The sequence below is a fragment of the Talpa europaea genome (genome assembly GCF_964194135.1).
Source record: "Talpa europaea genome assembly, chromosome: 5".
NCBI lineage: Eukaryota > Metazoa > Chordata > Mammalia > Eulipotyphla > Talpidae > Talpa > Talpa europaea.
This window is the reverse complement of record NC_140071.1, coordinates 27773445-27794051: the sequence shown is the minus strand read 5'-3', so window position 1 is coordinate 27794051 and position 20607 is coordinate 27773445. Positions and strand designations below refer to the sequence as shown.

The 20607-nt window shown below is 38.4% G+C and overlaps 1 protein-coding gene across 1 annotated transcript in view; it reads right to left on the bottom strand.

Moving 5' to 3' along the window:
• Positions 1-19490, bottom strand: part of IL31RA (interleukin 31 receptor A) — a gene marked incomplete at both ends in the record, with an annotated part of 38146 nt that extends 18656 nt beyond the window's left edge. The window contains 5 exon segments of the mRNA XM_084232917.1: positions 10139-10301; positions 11362-11504; positions 13755-13933; positions 15645-15762; positions 19436-19490. Of these exon segments, the coding sequence (XP_084089043.1) occupies positions 10139-10301; positions 11362-11504; positions 13755-13933; positions 15645-15762; positions 19436-19490 (658 nt within the window).
• Positions 19491-20607: the final 1117 nt, after the last annotated feature.

Sequence of the window (20607 nt, the reverse complement as noted above, 5' to 3'; positions counted from 1 at the left end):
AAAATTAGTAGATGATCGAGAAATTTAAACAGGATTTTTTCCTGTTACTGAGGCCACTATTACCTGTACGCATGGTCCAAAGGGGAACACTCTTCTTGAATTAGACTTGCCACAAATGCAATTGTGAGTTAAACCACTGCCTGACTAGCATGCAAATCTCCAGATATCACTCCCAAACCTTCTACTGACCACGAGTTTATAATGGATTTGCAGTTTAATCAAAGGGAGATACTGTTATGGAGCAACCCCAATATAAAACGGGTTGCCTGGCTGTGGGTCCTCACCGGTGCTTAAAAGGGACTTATTAATACTCCACTACAGACACACGCAAAAGGTTAATAAAAGGTTTATTTACAAGGGAAAGGGAATTGAGGAAATGTACAACTCAGGGAGAAAATAGGGAAATAAAGTCTTTAATGCGTCCTACCCGATCCGCTGACCTGGAAACCCAAAGGCACTCTCAGAGCTGGCTGAAGTGGTTGTGAGCTGGCGTAAAGCCAAAATGGGGGATCCTCTCCAAAGCCCACATGTCCGGTTTTACCAAACCTGGCTGCTTAACCCCACACTCAGGTCCCAGCCACCTTCCCTTTGGTGGTGATGGGATTTGGAGTTCCCAGTGTCTTTGGCTTTGGCCTGGGGTGGGGGTGGAGTCCGCAAAGCCTGTATGGAATTAGCTTTAGGACATCCTTTTCCCCCTAACAATACTACTTATCAAGGATAATAATTCTGTATTTGTGAAAGATCAGAATTAAATTTTCCAGCTCTGCCAAATTATCTATGCATTCAAAGGCATCAATTATTTGGATTGATACAGTAACAATTTGATGCTATGTTTCTTCTATTACAGTGTGGGATCCCCACAACCACTACCAATCAGACACAAACTGGTGCCTTTTGCTGAAGACCAATAAGCAAATGTCACATATTGAACATTTTTCTTGAATTATCTCATTTTACCTCCATAGTCCTATAACTAGGTACACCAATATTTTATCTCCATTTCTGATGTACTGAGAAATTAAGCAACTTTCCAGTATCACAAGCTTTTATGTGATAAAGCCAGAGTTTGAATATGATTCTATCTGTGTCATGTAGTAGGTATTTATGTGTTTAAATATGGGTAAATAACCGTAATAATCAAGATGTAGGAATCCAAAAGAAAATAGGTGTCACATTCAACTTAGAATAGAAATGTTTAAACAATTAGAAAAGGTTTGAGGTATTATATGTAAAACAACTGGCTTTTCATTGTGAAACAGGGAAACAGTTTAGAAACTGGAAAAGGGGAAATTAGGATTTTCTAGCAGGTCAGGAGGTTTCATTTTCATCAATTTCCTCTACGATCTTGAAAACATGAAGAAAAGGAAAAGCAAAGGTTTTCTCGTAGTGACTTTGAAATATGTTGATTTGAGTTGATGTAATTAGCGGTGGGTGCAGAGAACACCACATCTAGTGTTTTGCTAACTACTCTTAGTCAAGCTAGCTGAAATAATAAATCTTGTTTCTGGCAGCAAACCAAGTATGTGAATCTAACATTAAAGAATGGCCTGACTGTTAAGAGTTAGCTTAAGACACTAGCCATGAGGGCAACAGGAGTTTGTAAGGGAAAGAAGGGTGACAGCTACAGGGAGAAGATGCACCATCTTTTGCACCATCTTGCAAAACAAGATGGCACCAGAGGGAGGACCTGATGTCTCAGACTGCCAGAGGGTGTAGCAAAGGGAGGGGACAATGTGCTAAATGATATTGTAACAGGGTGGTCCCCAGGAAAGGGGGAGGTTCCCTGTCCCTCCCAAGGGAGGGTGGAGCTGAGCAGGAAGAGGAGAAGCTGCAGAAGAGACTGAGGAAGGAAGCAGGATGGAGCCAGGAGACCTGGAGGAGGCGCATGGAGCCTAGAGACACGTGAAGAAACTGCGCTTGTCTTTTGGTCGTGCACTGGGTGACACAGATGTGGGTGAGACCCGTGGGGAGGTGACCATGGCAGCTTTTATCTGGATGTTGATTTTGCTCTTTTCCTTCCGGGCTTGTCCGGTTGTTTGTGACCCTTTTCTGTGGGTCCCCACTGGAAGATGCTTTAGACTTGTAGCAGGCTTTGGGGCCTTGTTCTGGGCCGATCCCATTTGGATGGAGTTTTACCCACGAGGGGATGGGTAACTTTGGGTGCTTCATTTAGAAACTAGACTCTTTGCCTTACCTGTATTGTTTCCTAGTTTTGTAACAGGGTGGTCCCCAGGAAAGGGGGAGGTTCCCTGCCCCTCCCAAGGAAGGGTGGAGCTGAGCAGAAAGAGGAGAAGCTGAAGAAGAGACTGAGGAAGGAAGCAGGATGGAGCAAGGAGACCTGGAGGAGGCGCATGGAGCCTAGAGACACGTAAAGAAACTGTGCTTGTCTTTTGGTCGTGGACTGGGTGACACAGATGTGGGTGAGACCCGTGGGGAGGTGACAATGGCAGCTTTTATCTGGATGTTGATTTTGCTCTTTTCCTTCCGGGCTTGTCCGGTTGTTTGTGACCCTTTTCTGTGGGTCCCCACTGGAAGATGTTTTAGACTTGTAGCAGGCTTTGGGGCCTTGTTCTGGGCCGATCCCATTTGGATGGAGTTTTACCCACGAGGGGATGGGTAACTTTGGGTGCTTCACTTAGGAACTAGACTCTTTGCATTACCTGTATTGTTTCCTAGTTTTATTAAAGTTCCTTCCCATTAAAGTCTCCTATGTTTTGTGTTGATGCGGCGGATGGCAGAACCCATGTAGAATAGGCAGGTTTGCAGGGTTTGGGCTGCCCCTCTCCCTGTCCTATAACAGTTTTATTAAAGTTCCTTCCCATTAAAGTCTCCTATGTTTTGTGTTGATGTGGCGGATGGCAGAACCCATTTATAATAGGCAGGTTTGCGGAGTTTGGGCTGCCCCTCTCCCTGTCCTATAACAATATCGCAACTGTTCTATTCAAATATTCTAAACGGGAGGGATCAGCTAAGTCATGGGCACAAATAACTGATTACTACAACAGGTTAAAGCTATTTACTACTATATTTATTTGTTATTTGGTATTTGTAAACTATTGTATCTATCTTCATCAGATGCTTTGCGATGATATCTGTTATATCTGCGATGATATCTGTTATATTTTGGAACACGTTTACATTCTGTAAACGTGTTCCAAAATATAACATGCAATTTTGATCAAAAGTTTATATTAGAGCTACCTCTCAACTAGTTTTGTTTTATCTGAGCACATATTTTTATTTATTTCAAATGTATGTAGGCCTTACCATGCATAAGGCACTGTTTTAAACACAGAAACACATCATGATTTGGGTTTCTGTGACCTCTTCCTGCACTGACACAGACTGGCAAAGAAGACTGAATGCCTGAATGGCAGAAAAGAACTGAATCCTGGGGAAAGAAGGGCCTTCCAAGCCATCTAGTTCAATTTCTGTGTGCCGCATGAAGCTTACTGTATAGCCATACCCACCAAAGGGAAATTCAGACTAAGCATGAACATCTCCAGCGGGGGATAAAAAATTCAGAATGCACCAGATTGTTTCCAGATATCTGACACTATGGCCAAGTGCGCCAAACATCTGTTACTACTAACTTGGTCCCATAGGAAACACAACCAGGATCCAGAGAAAGAAATTGCTGTCAGATGGACCCAGGGAGCATAGTTGTTACCTAAGACCAGTGTGGGACTTGGCTACGATAAAGAGTCTGAAATCATGGCTGGGTGGAGGGAGGAAATTCATGGTCTGTTACCTGTCTTGCAAACAAATGAGGCTAAAGCTATAGAAAAAGGTTAGAAGGGTCAGAATTTATGGGGAGCCATGCTACTCATGTCGTCTGACAAAAGTCCGGGCATGGGTCATATTTCTGAAAAATCAGGAATCTCGTTAGCTGACTCCAAGATTCTCCTCATTTGTTTATGGCTAGTTTCTACCATTGGTAAAATACGCATTTAAAAGTAAAACTGCAAATACTGATCAATCACTGAATAACCAATTTGATGACAAATGGCACTGGTGATACAAATATTACATTTTTTATAAAATTAGTAGTTCTCTACCAAGAGGCAGTAATTCAACATTCGGCCTTACATTAACAAGTGAAAAAACTTCTGGGAACAAAAGGCTGTAAACATCCCTTGGCCAAGTCTTTGATATGGAGATGTGGACTTTTGAGGCAAGGGCTAATTGGAGAAGGAAATTCTTTTACTTTAAAGTTAAAGATAGCAGTTGGGTGGCAGACACGAGCCATGCTCCAAGTACAAGAAAATTCCTAATAGCCAGAGGCACCATGGCTGACTCCTGCTAAATTCTTCCTGTTTGTTTAGGGCTAATTCCCCTATGGAGCTGTTAGAGTATGCATTTAAGAATAAGTCAACAGCAATTTTGTGACTGGTTGAGCTAGTAACCACGGCAGCACAAATAACGCACCCGGAAATAGTCAATGTTACAACCACTGATATGTCACATATCGACCATTTTTGAGAACCAAAGGCTATAACCATCTCCGCCCCTGCCCCTGATGAAATATTTGCAGTTCCTTAAAACAACAACCAGTAATCTTTTTTTTAAATAATAAATTTTATTTTTATATTCCCCCATACAATTGCAACCCCCCCATTCTGACCCCAATCCCTCCCCTCCCGCCCCTCACCCCCCAAAAAGTGTCTCTGGTTCATAGTTTTTTGTTGATTTTGATTTTCACTTTCTTATAGTTATTCATTTTCCTGGTCCCTTATTTAAGTTTTCTAGATTCCTGCTATGAGTGAGACCATCCGGTATTTTTCTTTTTCTTTTTGGCTTATTTCGCTGAGCATGATCCCTTCCAGCGCCATCCATGTTGCTGCAAATTGCATGTGTTTATCTTTTTTGAATGCTGAGTAATATTCCATGGTATATATGTACCACATCTTCTTGATCCAGTCATCTATTTTTGGGCATTTGGGCTGTTTCCAAAGCTTAGCTATTGTAAATAGTGCTGCTATAAACATAGGGGTGCAGGTGTTCTTTGGAATTGATGTTTCTGTGTCCTTTGGGTAAATACCTAGGAGTGGAATTGCTGGATCATATGGAAGCTCTATGTTTAGTAGGTCCAGAAATCTCCACACAGCTCTCCATAGTGGTTGGACCAGTTTGCACTCCCACCAACAGTGCAGAAGAGTTCCTTTTTCTCCACACCCTCGCCAACATTTGTTGTTGCTAGTTTTTTTAATATGTGCCATTCTCACTGGTGTGAGATGGTATCTCATGGTAGTTTTGATTTGCATTTCCCTGATTACAAGTGATGTTGAACATTTTTTCATATGTCTGTTGGCCATTTGCATTTCCTCTTCAGAGAAGTTTCTTTTTAGTTCTTCTGCCCATTTTTTGACTGGATTATTTTCTTTGTTGTTGCTGAGTCTCATCAGCTCTTTGCAGATTTTTGTGATCAGTCCTTTATCATTAGTGTTGTGTGCAAAAATGTTCTCCCAATTGGTGGGGTTTCTCTTTGTTTTTGTTATTGTCTCTTTTGCTGTGCAGAAGCTCTTTAATTTGATGTAGTCCTGTTAGGGGGAAAAGGATGTCCCAAAGCAAATTCCATATAGGCTTTGTGGACTCCACCCCCACCCCAGGTCAAAGCCAAAGACACTGGGAACTCCAAATCCCATCACCACCAAAGGGAAGGTGGCTGGGACCTGAGGGTGGGGTTAAGCAGCCAGGTGGATACAAAAGGCAGACACGTGGGCTTTGGGGGGCTCTCTCCATTTTGGGCTCTCGGCCAGCTTGGAGCGTCCGGTCAGCTCTGAGAGTGACTTTGGGTTTCCAGGTCGTCGGATCGGGTAGGACGCATTAAAGACTTTATTTCCCTATTTTCTCCCTGAGTTGTACCTTTTCCTTATTTTCTTTTTCTCTTGTAAATAAACCTTTTATTAACCCTTTTGTGTGTGTCTGTAGTAGAGTATTCATAAGTCTCTTTAAAGCGCGCGGGTGAGGACCCACAGCCAGGAACCCGTTTAATATCGGGGCTGCTCTATAACAGTCCCAGCTGTTTATCTTTGCCTTCACTATCACTGCTTTGGGTGATGTGTCTGTAAAGATGTCTTTGATGTGCAAATCACATAGTGTTTCGCCTATATTTCCTTCTATGTATTTTATGGTTTCAGGTCTTATGTCTAGTTCTTTAAGTTATCTTATGGAAAAGGAAATTGTCCTTTGATCTTAAAGTTAGATAGGGAAACTAGGCTGACTACCTAAGTAGAGAAGCAATAGGTAAAAACTCTTTTGTTTAGATTAGGACAATTCCTCCCTTCATTGAGAGCTGGGGGCTAGGGAAGAGTCAGTGCGGCTTGCCTGGCATTAACGCCCTCCAGGCCCTTAGTTCCTTAATATCAAATCAATATTAAAACAATATACTATAGATAATGATTTCTACATAAAAGTCTTCTGTTTTTTTTTTTTGCTTTAATCATTTGGTTATATAATAGTCTAAACTTTATAGGTTAGTTAAAAAAAATCCCTTTGTCTCCCTTCCCCCAGGTAACTTCCTGCCCTTTGTTTCCCCTAACCCTTAGTTAATCCTTCACTATGGCAAACATAGAAATGTTAGTTGCAGTCACGTAGGCTTTTTGCTAGTAATAAAATGACTGTTTGGTTGTTTAAGGTAAATGACTACTCTAAGAACATTTTTGTTTAGCAACTGTGCCTTCTTTAAGACAAAGAATAATAAATGTTACAACCTCTGCAGGAAGGCAAACAGACCCTTGGCTGCTCTTGAAAAAGATGTGATGATTGTTATCTTCCTACCTTAATGCATATGCTTATGTACTCGGTTTGCTTGAAATGTATAAATAAAGGACTGCTGAGACCCTTAGCAGGAAGATGCCTGCACCCTGACTGAGTGTTTGCGTCTCCGCATTCCCCCTCCCTTATCATTCTCTACAATTGCACCGATGCCTTCCCATCCTTCAGGAACCCCTGACACCCAGACTGCTGTGGCTGGCTCGCAACAAGAATTTTTGTGTTTCTTTTCCATATTTCAGAAGATGAAGTGTGGCCATCATCAAGTAATCATCAAATCATTTATTCACTCATTGTGTTAGCCTAAAATGGCCCTCAAAGAGCTAGCAATTCATGGAATCTGTAAATGTTTATATGGAAAAAGGAACTTTACAAAATCAATTAAGTTAGGATATTGAGAAAGAGATTATCCTGGATTACTTATGTGTACATCACAAATGTCAGTGTGAGAGAGAAAAGGGACTTCATACAGTAGAGAAAAAGACAATGTAATGATGGAAGCAGAACTGGAGTAATCGTGATGCATTTTATAGATCGAGGGAGGGGCCACACACCAAGGAATATGGGCAACCACTAGAAGATAGAAAGGGCAAGAAAACATACTCTCTCTTCAAAGTCTCCAAAAGGAAACAGCCCTATCTACCCTTTGACTTTATCCCACTGGAACTGACTTTGTACTTTTGACTTCTAGAACTATAGGTGAAAAAAAAAGTGTTGTTTTAAGTCATGAAATTTGAGGTAACTTGTTACAGTGGTCATAGAAACTAATATATTCATCAAACATTAATTGACTTGTGGAACCAAGCATAAGTATTCTTAGCCATTGCTTTGTCATTTTGTGTGTAACTGCCATTTTAGAATTTCAGGTCTTGCTGTCCCGGGAAAAGACTGCATTTCAGAGTTTGACCCCCACCCCACTCTGGTCTTATCTCAGTCGGCTAGCCACAGAGGAGCCAAGCAATTCAGGCCACTAATAGGGTCAAACTAGCCATAAAATAGAGCTGCATCTTGATGTGACCAATCAGCTCAAAAACTGAAACTCTGCACCCACTGTTGTTAGGAAATGCACCTGTGTAACCAATGAATGTTTGCCAACATGATTTAATTTTTAGAGATCTGCTTGTAACCCTATATAAGATCCCTGTTCCCTTTGTTCAAGGCTCCTGACCTCTGCTGTTACATCGGTGCGTGTCATGAGCCCGGACTCGAGCCCGTAATAAACTCCTTTATGATCTTACAGTGGCTGTCTGTGTGTCCTTGGGGGCTGCACTGGTCGACGTTGGGCACAACAGACTGTCTCATGGGGTCAAGTACTGGGTAAGGCTCTTGACTTAAGAGCATGGCCATCTGCTGAGTGACCCTGGACAATTTAGTAAGATCTCTAAATTTAGCATCCTCACCTCCAGCTAGGGGTGATACTGTTAGGGGGAAAAGGATGTCCTAAAGCTAATTCCATACAGGCTTTGTGGACTCCGCCCCCACTCCAGACCAAAGCCAAAAGATACTGGGAACTACAAATCCCATCACCACCAAAGGGAAGATTGCTGGAACGTGAGGGTGGTGTTAAGCAGCCAGGTTTGGTATAAAACCAGACACGTGGGCTTTGGGGGATTCCCCATTTTGGCTCCCCGCCAGCTCACCGCGCGCGGCCAGCTCTGAGAGTACCTTTGGGTTTCCAGGTGGGCGGATCGGGTAGGATGCATTAAAGACTTTATTTCCCTATTTTCTCCCTGAGTTGTACATTTCCTCAATTCCTTTTCCCTTGTAAATAAACCTTTTATTAACCTTTTGTGTGTGCCTGTAGTGGAGTATTAATAAGTCCCTTTTTAAGCGCGTGGGTGAGGACCCACAGCCAGGCAACCCATTTTATATAGGGGCTGCTCCGTAACAGTTTGGAGCTCAACGTGGTTTCCAAGCTACACCCGTGGTTGACCAGCCCAAAGTAACTTTCCTTGCATTGGTCACCATAAGGCACACTAAGTCTGCAGGACTCTTTATATCGGGGCTGCTCCATAACAATACTATTTATTTATATGTAATCTCATAGGACAGCTAACACTAATAATAGGAAATTTGGGATTTATTGTCTATTTACAATGGGTTAAATATTTCTCTTAATTTTTAATACAATACTACAAAGTAAGTACGACTGTTACCTCAGTTTTACAAGTCATATTCCATTAAGGAAAAAGTGACCAAGTAGTGAGGAAGCGAGGTTCAAAGATTAGGTCTCTTGCCCAAAGTCACTCAAGCCAGTGGGGTTTAAGCCATGCTGTGGACTCAAGCACAACCGTGCACTTTGTTACCAGACCTCATTCACTCAGTGTTCAGTCCCTCTCTCTTTCCTTCCCTTGCTGCAATCCAAGATGTGACCTTTTTTTCCCATTAGTTGTAGCTTTATTGCTTTTAGTAATAGCTCAAGGGTTTTTACAATATATACATCTTTAGTTTATCACAGGCTACCTTTAAATAATATTTGAATAATATATAAATAATATGCTCCTCATATAGCATAAGAACTTTACAGTTATGATTAAGATGTGATCTTTTGTCTTTGGGGCAAAAAAAGCTGCTAAGGTTACTAACACCTTGAGAAGAGGACTGGTTTATGCTATGGACTTAGGAGGGTTGGTAAGTGCCCTGGGGGTGTTTTATCAGGTTTTAGATCTCCTGAGACCTAACTTCCAGCAAAGCAGGAAGGTTTACTCAGGACTCAGCCAAATGCATATAACGACAGTATGAATTTATTTGGGGTGGGGGAAAGACACCCTCATTTCAATAACTGATCCTACAATTAAATTGACAGCAAAAAGGCGGGAAGGTAACAAACCTCGAGGCAAAGTTTGGAAGACTGGCAACAGAGCAGGCGGGACCAGTCCCTAGAACTCCCAGAGTCCCTCATCTACAAGGACAAGGGAGTGCCGTTTCTCAGAGACAGAGTCCCCGAGGCTCTTGTCAAACTCTGGAGAGGGTTTCATGACTTAAGGCATGGAGTCCATAAGTATCTCAAATTGCCTCAACTTTGGGGCCTGTATTTATGTCAGTTTTCAGAAGCATCTCACCAGGACCACCTGTTAATTTTTATTTAGGTGGGGCCTCTTCACACAGCCAGGTTTTATGTCCTTGCCTTTTGCACGTCTGTTTGTAAGTGTCTTCTTAAACAAGTGATTGATTGCTTAAGTTGCTCTATCACAAACGCCCCAGCTTTCCATCAGGCAGGGTCATTACAATATCACTGCATAAAACAAAGAGGGAATGTGCAGATTCTCCATGATTCCTTGCCACTGACAAAATCCACAAAGGCTAGACCCAGGTCACCCTCAATCAGAGTAGACAGGAAAAGAAATACAAGGGCCCAACTTACCTTCTTCCTTCGTTGTTCCCATTTTCTCTTGGCTCCAGTCACTCCAGAACATTGACTTCTCTGCCACACATTGCAGAGCTACAACATATTCTGTAAAAGCCTGCAGTCCTGTGAGGTTATACATTGCAACTTCACCGGACTCTTCTTTGAAGTCAACATTCATCTGAAAGACAGAGAAAACCCTGAGCTGGAAGAGAGACCATATGCTGTCTTTCCATTTTTCCTTTTCATCCCCGAGCCATTTCTTATCTTTTCAGAACTAGCAGTTATTTCTCAAATTTTAAAATTTATTATTTTCATGAATAAGCAAATCACACAGCAAGAGGTGTTTGCAACACACATACCAAAGACTCAGAAAAAGAATATACAAGGAACTTATACAAGTCATTTTAAAAATCATATGAATCATCCAACAGAAAAATTGTGTCACACGCTTACATCAAAGCTTTAAAACAAAGCACTCTGAATGGCCAATAAACTCATGAAAAGGTGTGCAGCTTATGAAAAGTCAGGTAAATGCATGATTCCATTGTGCTCATACAGTGAAAACTACACATCAATGAAAATGTATAATCTATAGCATTTTAAAACATGACTAAAACTTAAAAGAACAATGTTGAGAGGAGTGGTCAAAGACAAAAAAATACAAAATGTCCATATTCCATTTATATGTCTCAGACTCTGTTGTTCAGGGATACAGACTCACACAGTAAAACTACAACAAAAAATAAAGATGTAATTACCATGAAAATCGGAATAATGGTTCTAAGATGAAGAGAGGACTGTCATCAGGAAAGGGTAGAGCAGGGGTTCTAACTGGCATGCTAGCTTTTATTTTGGTGGTTTTCAACATGAGCACAACTTAATTTGTTACGTGCACAACTTATGCTTTGTTCATTTTTCTAAATGTGTTATGCTAATACTTTTATAGAAGTTAAGAAAATTTAAAAAAGAAAATGGCCAAACCATAGAATCTCTAGCAGCCAGGACAGCGAGCCACAAACCAGGGTGGGATGCAAAAGTAAATTTCTCACTCTTTAATATGTCCCCTGCTCCAAATCTAAAATGACTACCTCTCTGCTCAGAATATAAAATGGGAAACTTGGAGCAAAGCACTCACTATTATCTATCTTCACTGTAGAAAATGGACAAGATGATTCTAGGTTAACACAAGTCATCATCTTCCTCGGGCCCTCTGATACAAATTTAATGGTATAACTTACCCAGTGGGTACTATTTACTGTTCTGAATCGAAGTCTGTATTTTAAAACATATGGAACCATAGGTCTTGTCCATTTTATTTGAACCATTCTTTTGATGTCCAAAACTGGGTTCACACTGGAAATCTCAGGTGGTTCGGTTTTCACTGAAAATAAAGATCATTCGGTTCTCATATTTGTAAAAATTGTCAGAATGTGCTAATGACATCCACCCCAATTGAAAAATAAATAAGCCTCTCTTTTTTTGATACCCCAGGATGAAGGAAGTCTAATATCAGTATAAAACATCTCTCATTTTCCCTGCATAATGTAAACTTTCCAGTTCCAAATCTCTCTCTTTAAAAATATGTATATTTTTCTGCTTATGAAAGTAAATGGTGATCATTCCAATATTTTTAAATAAAGAAAAAAATGCAAAGAAAAACTGTAGATCATTCATAAATTTATGATAACCATTACTAGGTAACCATTATCAACATTTTGATTTCCTTCCAGGTCATTTTCTAGTAAGAATCTGTGTACTTTTAAAATAAAATGGATGGTGATGAGTGTGATGTGAACATATTTCCCTAAATGTTATGCAGTATTGTAAACCGATTTACCTCAATGAAAACTTTTAAAAACAGAAAAATGAAAAAAATTAATATAAATAAAAGAAAAGTTTCTAGTTCTGCCTTTGACTTATCTGTGTGAGGTAATTTTTTTAAAAACCTACTTCAAAAGTTTATCGAGATGACTAAATTTTTAAAAAGTAAAACAAAGTTGATATTATGCTAAATAAAACTTTTGTCCTTTTTAGTAACACTAGGCAATCAGCATATTCCCACTAATATTAAAAATTCAAATCATGATTCCTTTAAAGATATCTAAGCAACTTGCTGTTGATAGAAACTATAATTGGTGTAGTTTTTCTGAGAAAGCAAAACAGCACTGTATGGAATTGATGAATAAAACTTAATGGAAAAACTTTCTACTGATGCATGTTGATAGTGCTTCCAATTTTTTATTTTGAAACTACCTGAGAACAGAAGTTGGATCTTGATCAGGGCCTAGAATTAATATCTGCCAATTAGCAGGTATCGAATATTTGTTAAGTGAATAAATAAGTGCATGTTTGTTTGAATCTCTGAGAGCTTCCTTGGATCCCCTTAGGATAGAATGATTAAGTAAAACGGTATGAACATTCACAGGGCTGCTTCCATACAGTGCTGTTTTGCTTTCTCAGAAAAACTATACCAATTATAGTTTCTATCAACAGCAAGTTGCTTAGCAAAAACCTAAAAACAATTTAAGCTTCCACCTGAGATTGATTCCTAGGTTGAGAGCAAACCCAGATATCTGGGAAGGACAGATCCAACAGGAGCTGGTCTGCAAAGACTAGAAGTGACTACTTTTTCAAAAACCCAGTTTTCAACAAGAAAAGAAATCATAAGGTACATGAAGAAACAAGGTCCATTCAACAGAATAAAATAAATTGATAGAAACTGTCCTTGAGGAAGTTTAGATATCAGATTTACTAGACAAAAAATTTTAAACAATTTTCTTAACTATGTTCAAGGAGCTAAAAGAAAACTTGTACAAAGAACTAAGGGAAGTCAAGGAAATAAAATAGGAACAAAATTAGAATATCATCAGCAAAGATATAGGAATTATAAAAAGGAACAAAACAAATTCTGAGACTGAAAACTATAATTAAAATTTAAAATCCAGTAGAGAGGATTTTAAAAAATCAAATAAATTGGATTCATCAAAATTAAATTTTATTTTCTGTTTCAGATGACACCATCAAGATACAGAAAAGACAACCCCATTGAAAGGGAGAAAATATTTGTAAATCACAATCTAGAGAGGAACTTGTTCTCAAAACTTTGAGAACATGATAAAAAAAATCACTGAACTGTCATCCACATTTTTAAAAAAGTGAACTTTATGGCACATGAATTATATCTCACCATTTATTAAAAAATTAAGTGGTAAAAATGAGTTATTGAAAAATAATTTAAAAGGTAAAATGATTAGTGAGAGTTTTTAAAAACAAGTTTTACTTTTCCTAAATGCACAATGATGTTTTCAGTGAGTAAAATGCTTTCTTCCTTTGAGTATAACTCAAAGCATAAGCTGCAAGGAAAATCAGGGAACCAGAAAATCAGGAACCAGAAAAATCTCTCCTCTCTGTCCTTTTTATTATCTACTTGTGGTTCCTTCTGTCTTCCCTTCCTGCCATATTCTCTTCTTTCCTTCTTCAATAAGAAAACAAATCTTCTGTATATCCATAAAACATACCTACACTATACTTGGATTTTGAGTCTACTTTGTAGTTTACAGATATTGCTTTAAAAAAAAGAGGGGGTTATCTTTTATTGAAAGAATTTATAAAAATATCAAACCACACTTACGAATGGTTTCCAAGCTCCAATTAGTTGTATTAGATTTAATCATACCATCTGCATTTTGAGCTTCCACTTGAATGGTATAAACATCTGGTGGTGTTATTCTTGAATGAAAAGAGCATGAAACATGATCTTCACTTCTAGAATTATTAGTTGTACAATTATCATTGTTTTTCCCATAAGAGCTTTAAAAGAAAAAGTGATTCAACATGAGTTTGGTATAGCAGTTTGAAACATAGCTGTATATAATATATTAAGCATACATTCATTAATTTCACTCTGGGTTGCTCTTCAGAACTATACAGTTCAGGATTTAGTGACCCTCTCTCCAAATTCTTTCTTCACCTCCAAGAAGAGATTAGTTACCTGCTTCCTGCCTGCCGGAGAACCATGGAGGCCTCCTTGCAATGCTGTCAGCTTACCAAAAGATACACTCACAATGTATTTCCTCTTCCTAAAAAATTGACATGAACTCCAGATTCTAACCTTCAGAACTTATCTTTAGAAGAAAAAAAAAGAGGACTTGCTGATTAAATTATGATAGACACATAGATGGAATTTTAAACGAGTTTTTAATTTATCTATATTTAATGATATGGTGGAAGGATAATTTAAAGAAGGATGATTCTTTAAAACACAAAAATAGGAGTAATCCTATGGAAGTTTCCAGATTTTCATTTTACAGGTACTTCCTGTTTACGACTGGGACTAAAACTAAGAAGACTGGGAAAAGAGAAGTCATTTGGACCATGGATTACTCACCTTCGTCATTCTTATTTTCTAAAGTAGTAGTCAGCAAACTACAGTCATAAGTCAAAGCCCACCACCTGTTCTTATACAACCCAAGGGTTAAGAACAGGTTTTATATTGTTAAATGGTTGGAGAAAAAAATTGCAAGTATATTTTACAGCATGTGATAATAATATGAAATTCAAATTTCAGTGTTTATAAACAGGTTCTTTGGGGAAAAATCAGGTCCACTGATTTTTAAGTCTAAAGTAGTAAGTATCTGGCTCTATAGAAAATATTTGTTGACCCTTGTCTTATATCATCGCTCTGACATATTCATTAGTATATCAGTACTGCAAATAATATTGTTTGCCTTTTTTTCCACTTTCTTGTGCTCTAAAACATGAAGAGGACCTCTCTTACAATACCAGTTACCAATTTCCAAAGAGTGGGAATAAATATATACATGAGATCTTGTATTTAAAAACAAACAAAAACTTAGAACTATAGATTCCCTTTTTGAAATGGAAAAGGGTCAAAGGTCATCTTTCAGTACTTCCCATCATGGGCATCATTCCTAGGACAACACAAGGGATTCATGTACTATTTTTAAAATGTCCCTGCACAGATTTACTAAGACATCTAGCTTTGGGTTAGAGTTATAATTATAAAAGTGTAATTTTTATTCCAATCAAATTAAAAGGGGTGCCTGAAGTAGTGAAATCTTAAAGAATTACTATCATGATGGAATACTGTTGGACAGGGGATCACACAGCAAATTGCTGGCAGACTGAGATAAATCTGTCTCTCAGTTCTAGGTTCACAACCCTGCTTACTAGAGCTAGATCTATGAAGAATGAGCAATTTTATAACACATTTTGGAAGGAGGAATATAGTTGAATATATTAGATACATAGAAATCTCACTGTGCTTTCAACTGGTGACTACTCTCAGCCAATTTGGCAGCCCTAAGAAGAGGTTCCATATGGGGTACACATCTCCTCCCTCTGTAGTTATAAATGCTGTCAGCATGGCTGCAGGTAGCAGAAACATTATCCCAGCCACTGGGTATACATAATGACATTTTATAAATGACCTGAATCATGACTGAACCAGAAGTCTGTGTTTCCTTTCCATACTCCCACAGCACATAGCTCTCATACTTACTAAGTCCTCTTCACATTGTACCATGTATACTTGGCTTCTTTCTCTGGATGCCAATTACAAGTCAAATTTTTCCTATGATAAAGGATGCAAGAAATGTTCTCAGGCTTAGCTGGCAGAACTGGGGGGGAAAACACAGTAATTTCAGTACATGACAAATATTTCCAGCATTGCACATTTTGATAAAAACAGGCTATTCAAAAGCTGGATGTGTTGGTTCACTGATAAATATGGAAGAGTTTCCTAATCTATGCAGAAAATCTGTGTGATCTTAATTTTTCTGTAACTCTAAAATTACTCAAAAATCAAATTTTTATTTTTCAGAAACTAAAAATTGAAGACTAGATTTGCCAGTCCCTCCCCAATCCTTCCTCCACCTACTCAAACAACAAAAACAAAACCCTATATTCCTATAATTCTAGAAATAACAGTTTCCCCTATTTCAAGAAATAAGGGGAAATACTCCTTAAATTTCTACTAAGAAATGGTGTGAAACTGTTCTTGTTTACCAGAGAAGTTTCCACATGCAAGAAGAGCTTTTTTCAAAAATAAGATGTTCTCAATATCCCTTTTCTCCTCTATGTTCATATTACTTTGGTGCTGTTGCAAAGTTAGTGTTTTATAAGAAAGTCTTGAAATAGAAGGGCACAACTGGACAGAGACCAATGGAAGGATATTCTAGAAGGAAACCGGAGCCCGTTATGTAGGAGATGATTTAAGTAAAATATGATAAGAAAAGAGAGAGAAAATACGGTAAAAGACAAGTTGAGGGGACAGTGAGAGTAGATAAGAATCATGATGCAAATAATTAGTAATTTAACTAGAATAACTGGGAGAAATAACTTATTTCTGAGGTGGTCAAAAGAGGCTACATGAAATGGAGACAGAGCCTTCCTAAGCCTGTACAGTGAAGTCCTCACTGAAAGTCATCAATAGATTGGTGGAAACTGCGACTAATAAGGGACTATTATAAAACAACAAATCTCATCTAGACACTGACATTACACAATGTGGAGGAGAGGAGCAAAAATGTAAACCATTAGAACAAGTTTGAGATCAAACCACTCCCTGGGTCACAAGAATAGGCCATCACAGACAAACCGTAGTATAACCTTCAATCAAAAACTGATAGAAGTAACACATAAGACAGTGGAAATGAAATGCAAACAAGACATAAAAGGAAGGTGTCAAAAATAAAGACCATGATAAAATGAAAAAAATAAGATGTAAATAAATACGTTTCAATAATCACCTTAATGTAAATGGCTTGAATTCACCAAAATTAAAATGGATAGAGTGACTAGTTTACAAAACAAAGTCCAACTTTTTGCTGTCTTACTACTAAAGATAAGCACAGGCTTAAAGGTTGGAAGATAATCCTACAAACAAATTTTATTTTAATCCTACAAGCAAATTTTAAGCCAGGAACAGCCATACGTAGGTAAGATAAAGTAGATTTCCAGTTTTTAAAAAAAGGTAATAAGAGACAGAAATGGACATTATATTATTGTTAAGTGCCTAAATACAACAAGATATAACTCTTATAAGTAAATATGTACCAAGTGTGGCACACCAAAACATATAATCACTAATAGAAATTAAGAGAAATATTGAAAACAACATGAGATTGTAAGAGATTTTAATATTTCATTGACAACCATGGACAGATGAACAAGAGAGAGAATAAATAAGGAAACAATGCCTTAAATACTGAAGTAATCAGATAGGCTTAATAGACATCTACAGAACATTCCACCCCAAAACTATATGCATTATTCTTAAGAGCAGATAAAATATTCTCAAGAAATGACCACATGCTGAGACACAAATCAATTGTCAATAAATTTATGAAGAATAAAATCATGCCAAGCAAATCTTTCTGCTCACAAAGGCATAGTTAGAAATAAACTACTTTTAAGAGTTAGAAAAGCCTTAATCACATGGAGATAAAATAACATGCTGCTCAATCACCCCTGGGCCAAAGAGAAAATTAAAGCAGAATTTGGGGCCTCCCCGGTGGCACAGCGGTTGAGCGCTGGGTTGCGAAGCTGCCCGCAGCCTCTGCAGCGCCGGTTCGATCCCCGGCTGCTCCCCGGCCACCAGAGGAGGGTCCCACACGGCATGCAGACCTCTCCTGCCGCCCGCTGCTCCCCTAAGCAGTGTACTTCGGTCCTTCTGCCTGCTCTGCTCCCCGCTCTGGCTCTGGTGAATTCTCTCACCCTCCGGGAATTCTGACTGTACCCAGTGCATGTATAAACAAACAAACAAACAAACAAATAAAAAACATGCCTCTATAAAAAAAAAATAAAGCAGAATTTGAAAAACACCTGGAGACTAATAAAAATGAAGGTACAAGCTATCAGAATTTATGGGATGCAATAAAAGTAGTTTTAAGAGAGAAGTTATTTGCAATACAGGTTTACATTAAGAGGCAAGAAAAATCCCAAATACACAAATTAAAATTACACCCAAAGGGCCTCCCCAGTGGCGCAGCAGTTCAGCGCTGGGTTGCGAAGCTGCCCGCAGCCTCTGCAGCACCGGTTCCATCCCCGGCTGCTCCCCGGCCACCGGAGGAGGGTCCCACATGGCGCGCAGACCTCTCCTGCCGCCCGCTGCTCCCCTCAGCAGTATATTCTTCATCAGTCTGCCTGCTCTGCTCCCCACTCTGGCTCTGGTGAATTCTCTCACTCTCCCATGCTTCTGACTATACCCAGTGCTTGTATGTATAAATAAATAAATAAATCTTCTAAAAATAAATAAATAAATAAATAAAAATAAAATTACACCCAAAGCCTCTTGAAAAAGAACAAGGTAAAAATTTAACAGAAGGAAGGAGATAATAAAAATTACAGCAGAAATAAATGAAATAGAAATCAAAAAGACTAAATGATCAATGAAACGAAGAGGTTCTTCAAGAAGGTAAACAAAGTCTCTAACAAGAGAAAACTTTGATAAATGAAAGGAGGAGAAATCACTGCAGATAACACAGAAATATACAAAGGATCATAAGTGATTACTAAGTAATTACTATGGTAATTACTACTAAGTGATTACCATAAGTGATTACTACTAACAACTCAATGCTAAGAAAGAAATGGAAAATTTTACAATAGAGTTTACCAACACTGACCAAGAGGAAGCAAAAAATTTGAATAGTGTAAACTATGGAAACCACATCAAGAAGATGTGGTATAGTCACACATGGAATACTACCCAGCTATAAGGAAGATGCAATGTTACCATTTACAGCAAAACAGATGGAGCTTGGGGGAATCATGTATAGCAAAGCAAGTCAGAATGATGAATACAGATATTGGACAATTTCACATAGATAAGTAAAATAAGGAATCAAAGTTGATGAACCGATAAAGCAAAACAATTACAAAGTAGCTGATTTTTTCAGTTTTAATGCAAATGCATTTTATTTATTTACTTTTTAATTTATATCTTTTACGTCATTGTGTATTCCCCATAAAATTCCCACCAACAACAAACTAGCATATATTGATCACCAAAGTGAGATTTATTAAGAGGGAGGTGGAAGGGGAAAAACACCAAAGAGGTAGGTGGTGCAAAAAATTTTTTTTTAAAAAATATGATGGCCCATCTCAACCAATTTTCACATACAAAACATACACATGCCCACCCATAATAATCCAGAGAGTTCACAAATCCCCTGTTGCCCATCCATTTGTGTCCATAGTTCAGGTGTCCCTTTGCTCTAAAATCAACAATTCTTGTCCAAAGATGGCAATAAGAATCACATGATCTATAAAAGGCTAAAGCTGACCTACCTGCCAGGCTGAATTTGCTGAGTAAAGGGAGAAACCACAGCACCCAGGCCACCATTGTTCCTGACAGGCTGTGGGAGAGTGTGGAAATATCAACAATTAGCGTTTGTTTGCTTCCTGTCTCTTTCAACAACTTTATTTCCAGCGATAAACAGATTCTAGGGATTTTCAGGAAAAGTCTTTTTTAATTTAATGTATTATTATTATTTTTCTATCATCACATAAATGCTTTCATAACTATTCCATCAACCCCACTCAACAGTTCATTTTGTCCACAATTCTTTTCCACTACATAATACAGAAAGTCAATCAGCCACCAAGGAAAATGTACTTGCACAGATCTGAGACCATTCTCTAGCTTTTGCTTAGATCCTGCGTCCTCCAGCCAAATGGAACAACACAATTTCCCAAAAGCACCAGGCTTTATCTTTGCAGTTCCTTTTCCCTACAATGTCCTTTAGCCTTTATTCCTGGCAAATTAATTCATCTTTCCAGACTCAGCTCAAGGCTAATATTCTCTAACTTCCTTCCAATGTTATGTATTCAATTTCTCTAACACTCTTCCTGAACTTCCAGATGGAGTTGGCCAAGCTTTCCCTCCCTGTGTTCCCCGACCCCGTGCCACTTGTGTAGCACATATCACACAGAAACAGAATGACATTTAGCAGTTTTACCTGTTGGTGTCTATATACTAGGTGCTTCTGAAGAGTAGCGCTTCTCTCATTTCTCTTTGGAGGCTTAATATGTAAAGCAGTGCCTGGCACATGATAAACATTCGATATTATTTGTAGAATTAATTAGAGCAAAAAGACTTTTGGCTCCTCATCCCAGATGAAATGACAGGATAGTCTAAGGCTAAGCAAAGCAAATATATTAAAAAAAAAAAAAAAAAAGCAAATGCAAAAGCAATTCCTCTCTCAGGAAGAAATAAATGGTGCTAACATTTTCATCTGACGGATCATTATAAAGGAAAAAAAGGTTTTCAACTAAATAAATCATTTTAGAAAAAGTCACAATGCAACGTTTGTGGAGAAAACCACAAGACAAAATTTTCTCATATACAAATTGAAATACCTAACTAATGGAAAATGCCTAAGGCATTAAATCCAAATGAGAACTTCGATCTCTAATAATAAAAATACCATCAGGAAACAATAAAAGACTGATTGCAAAAC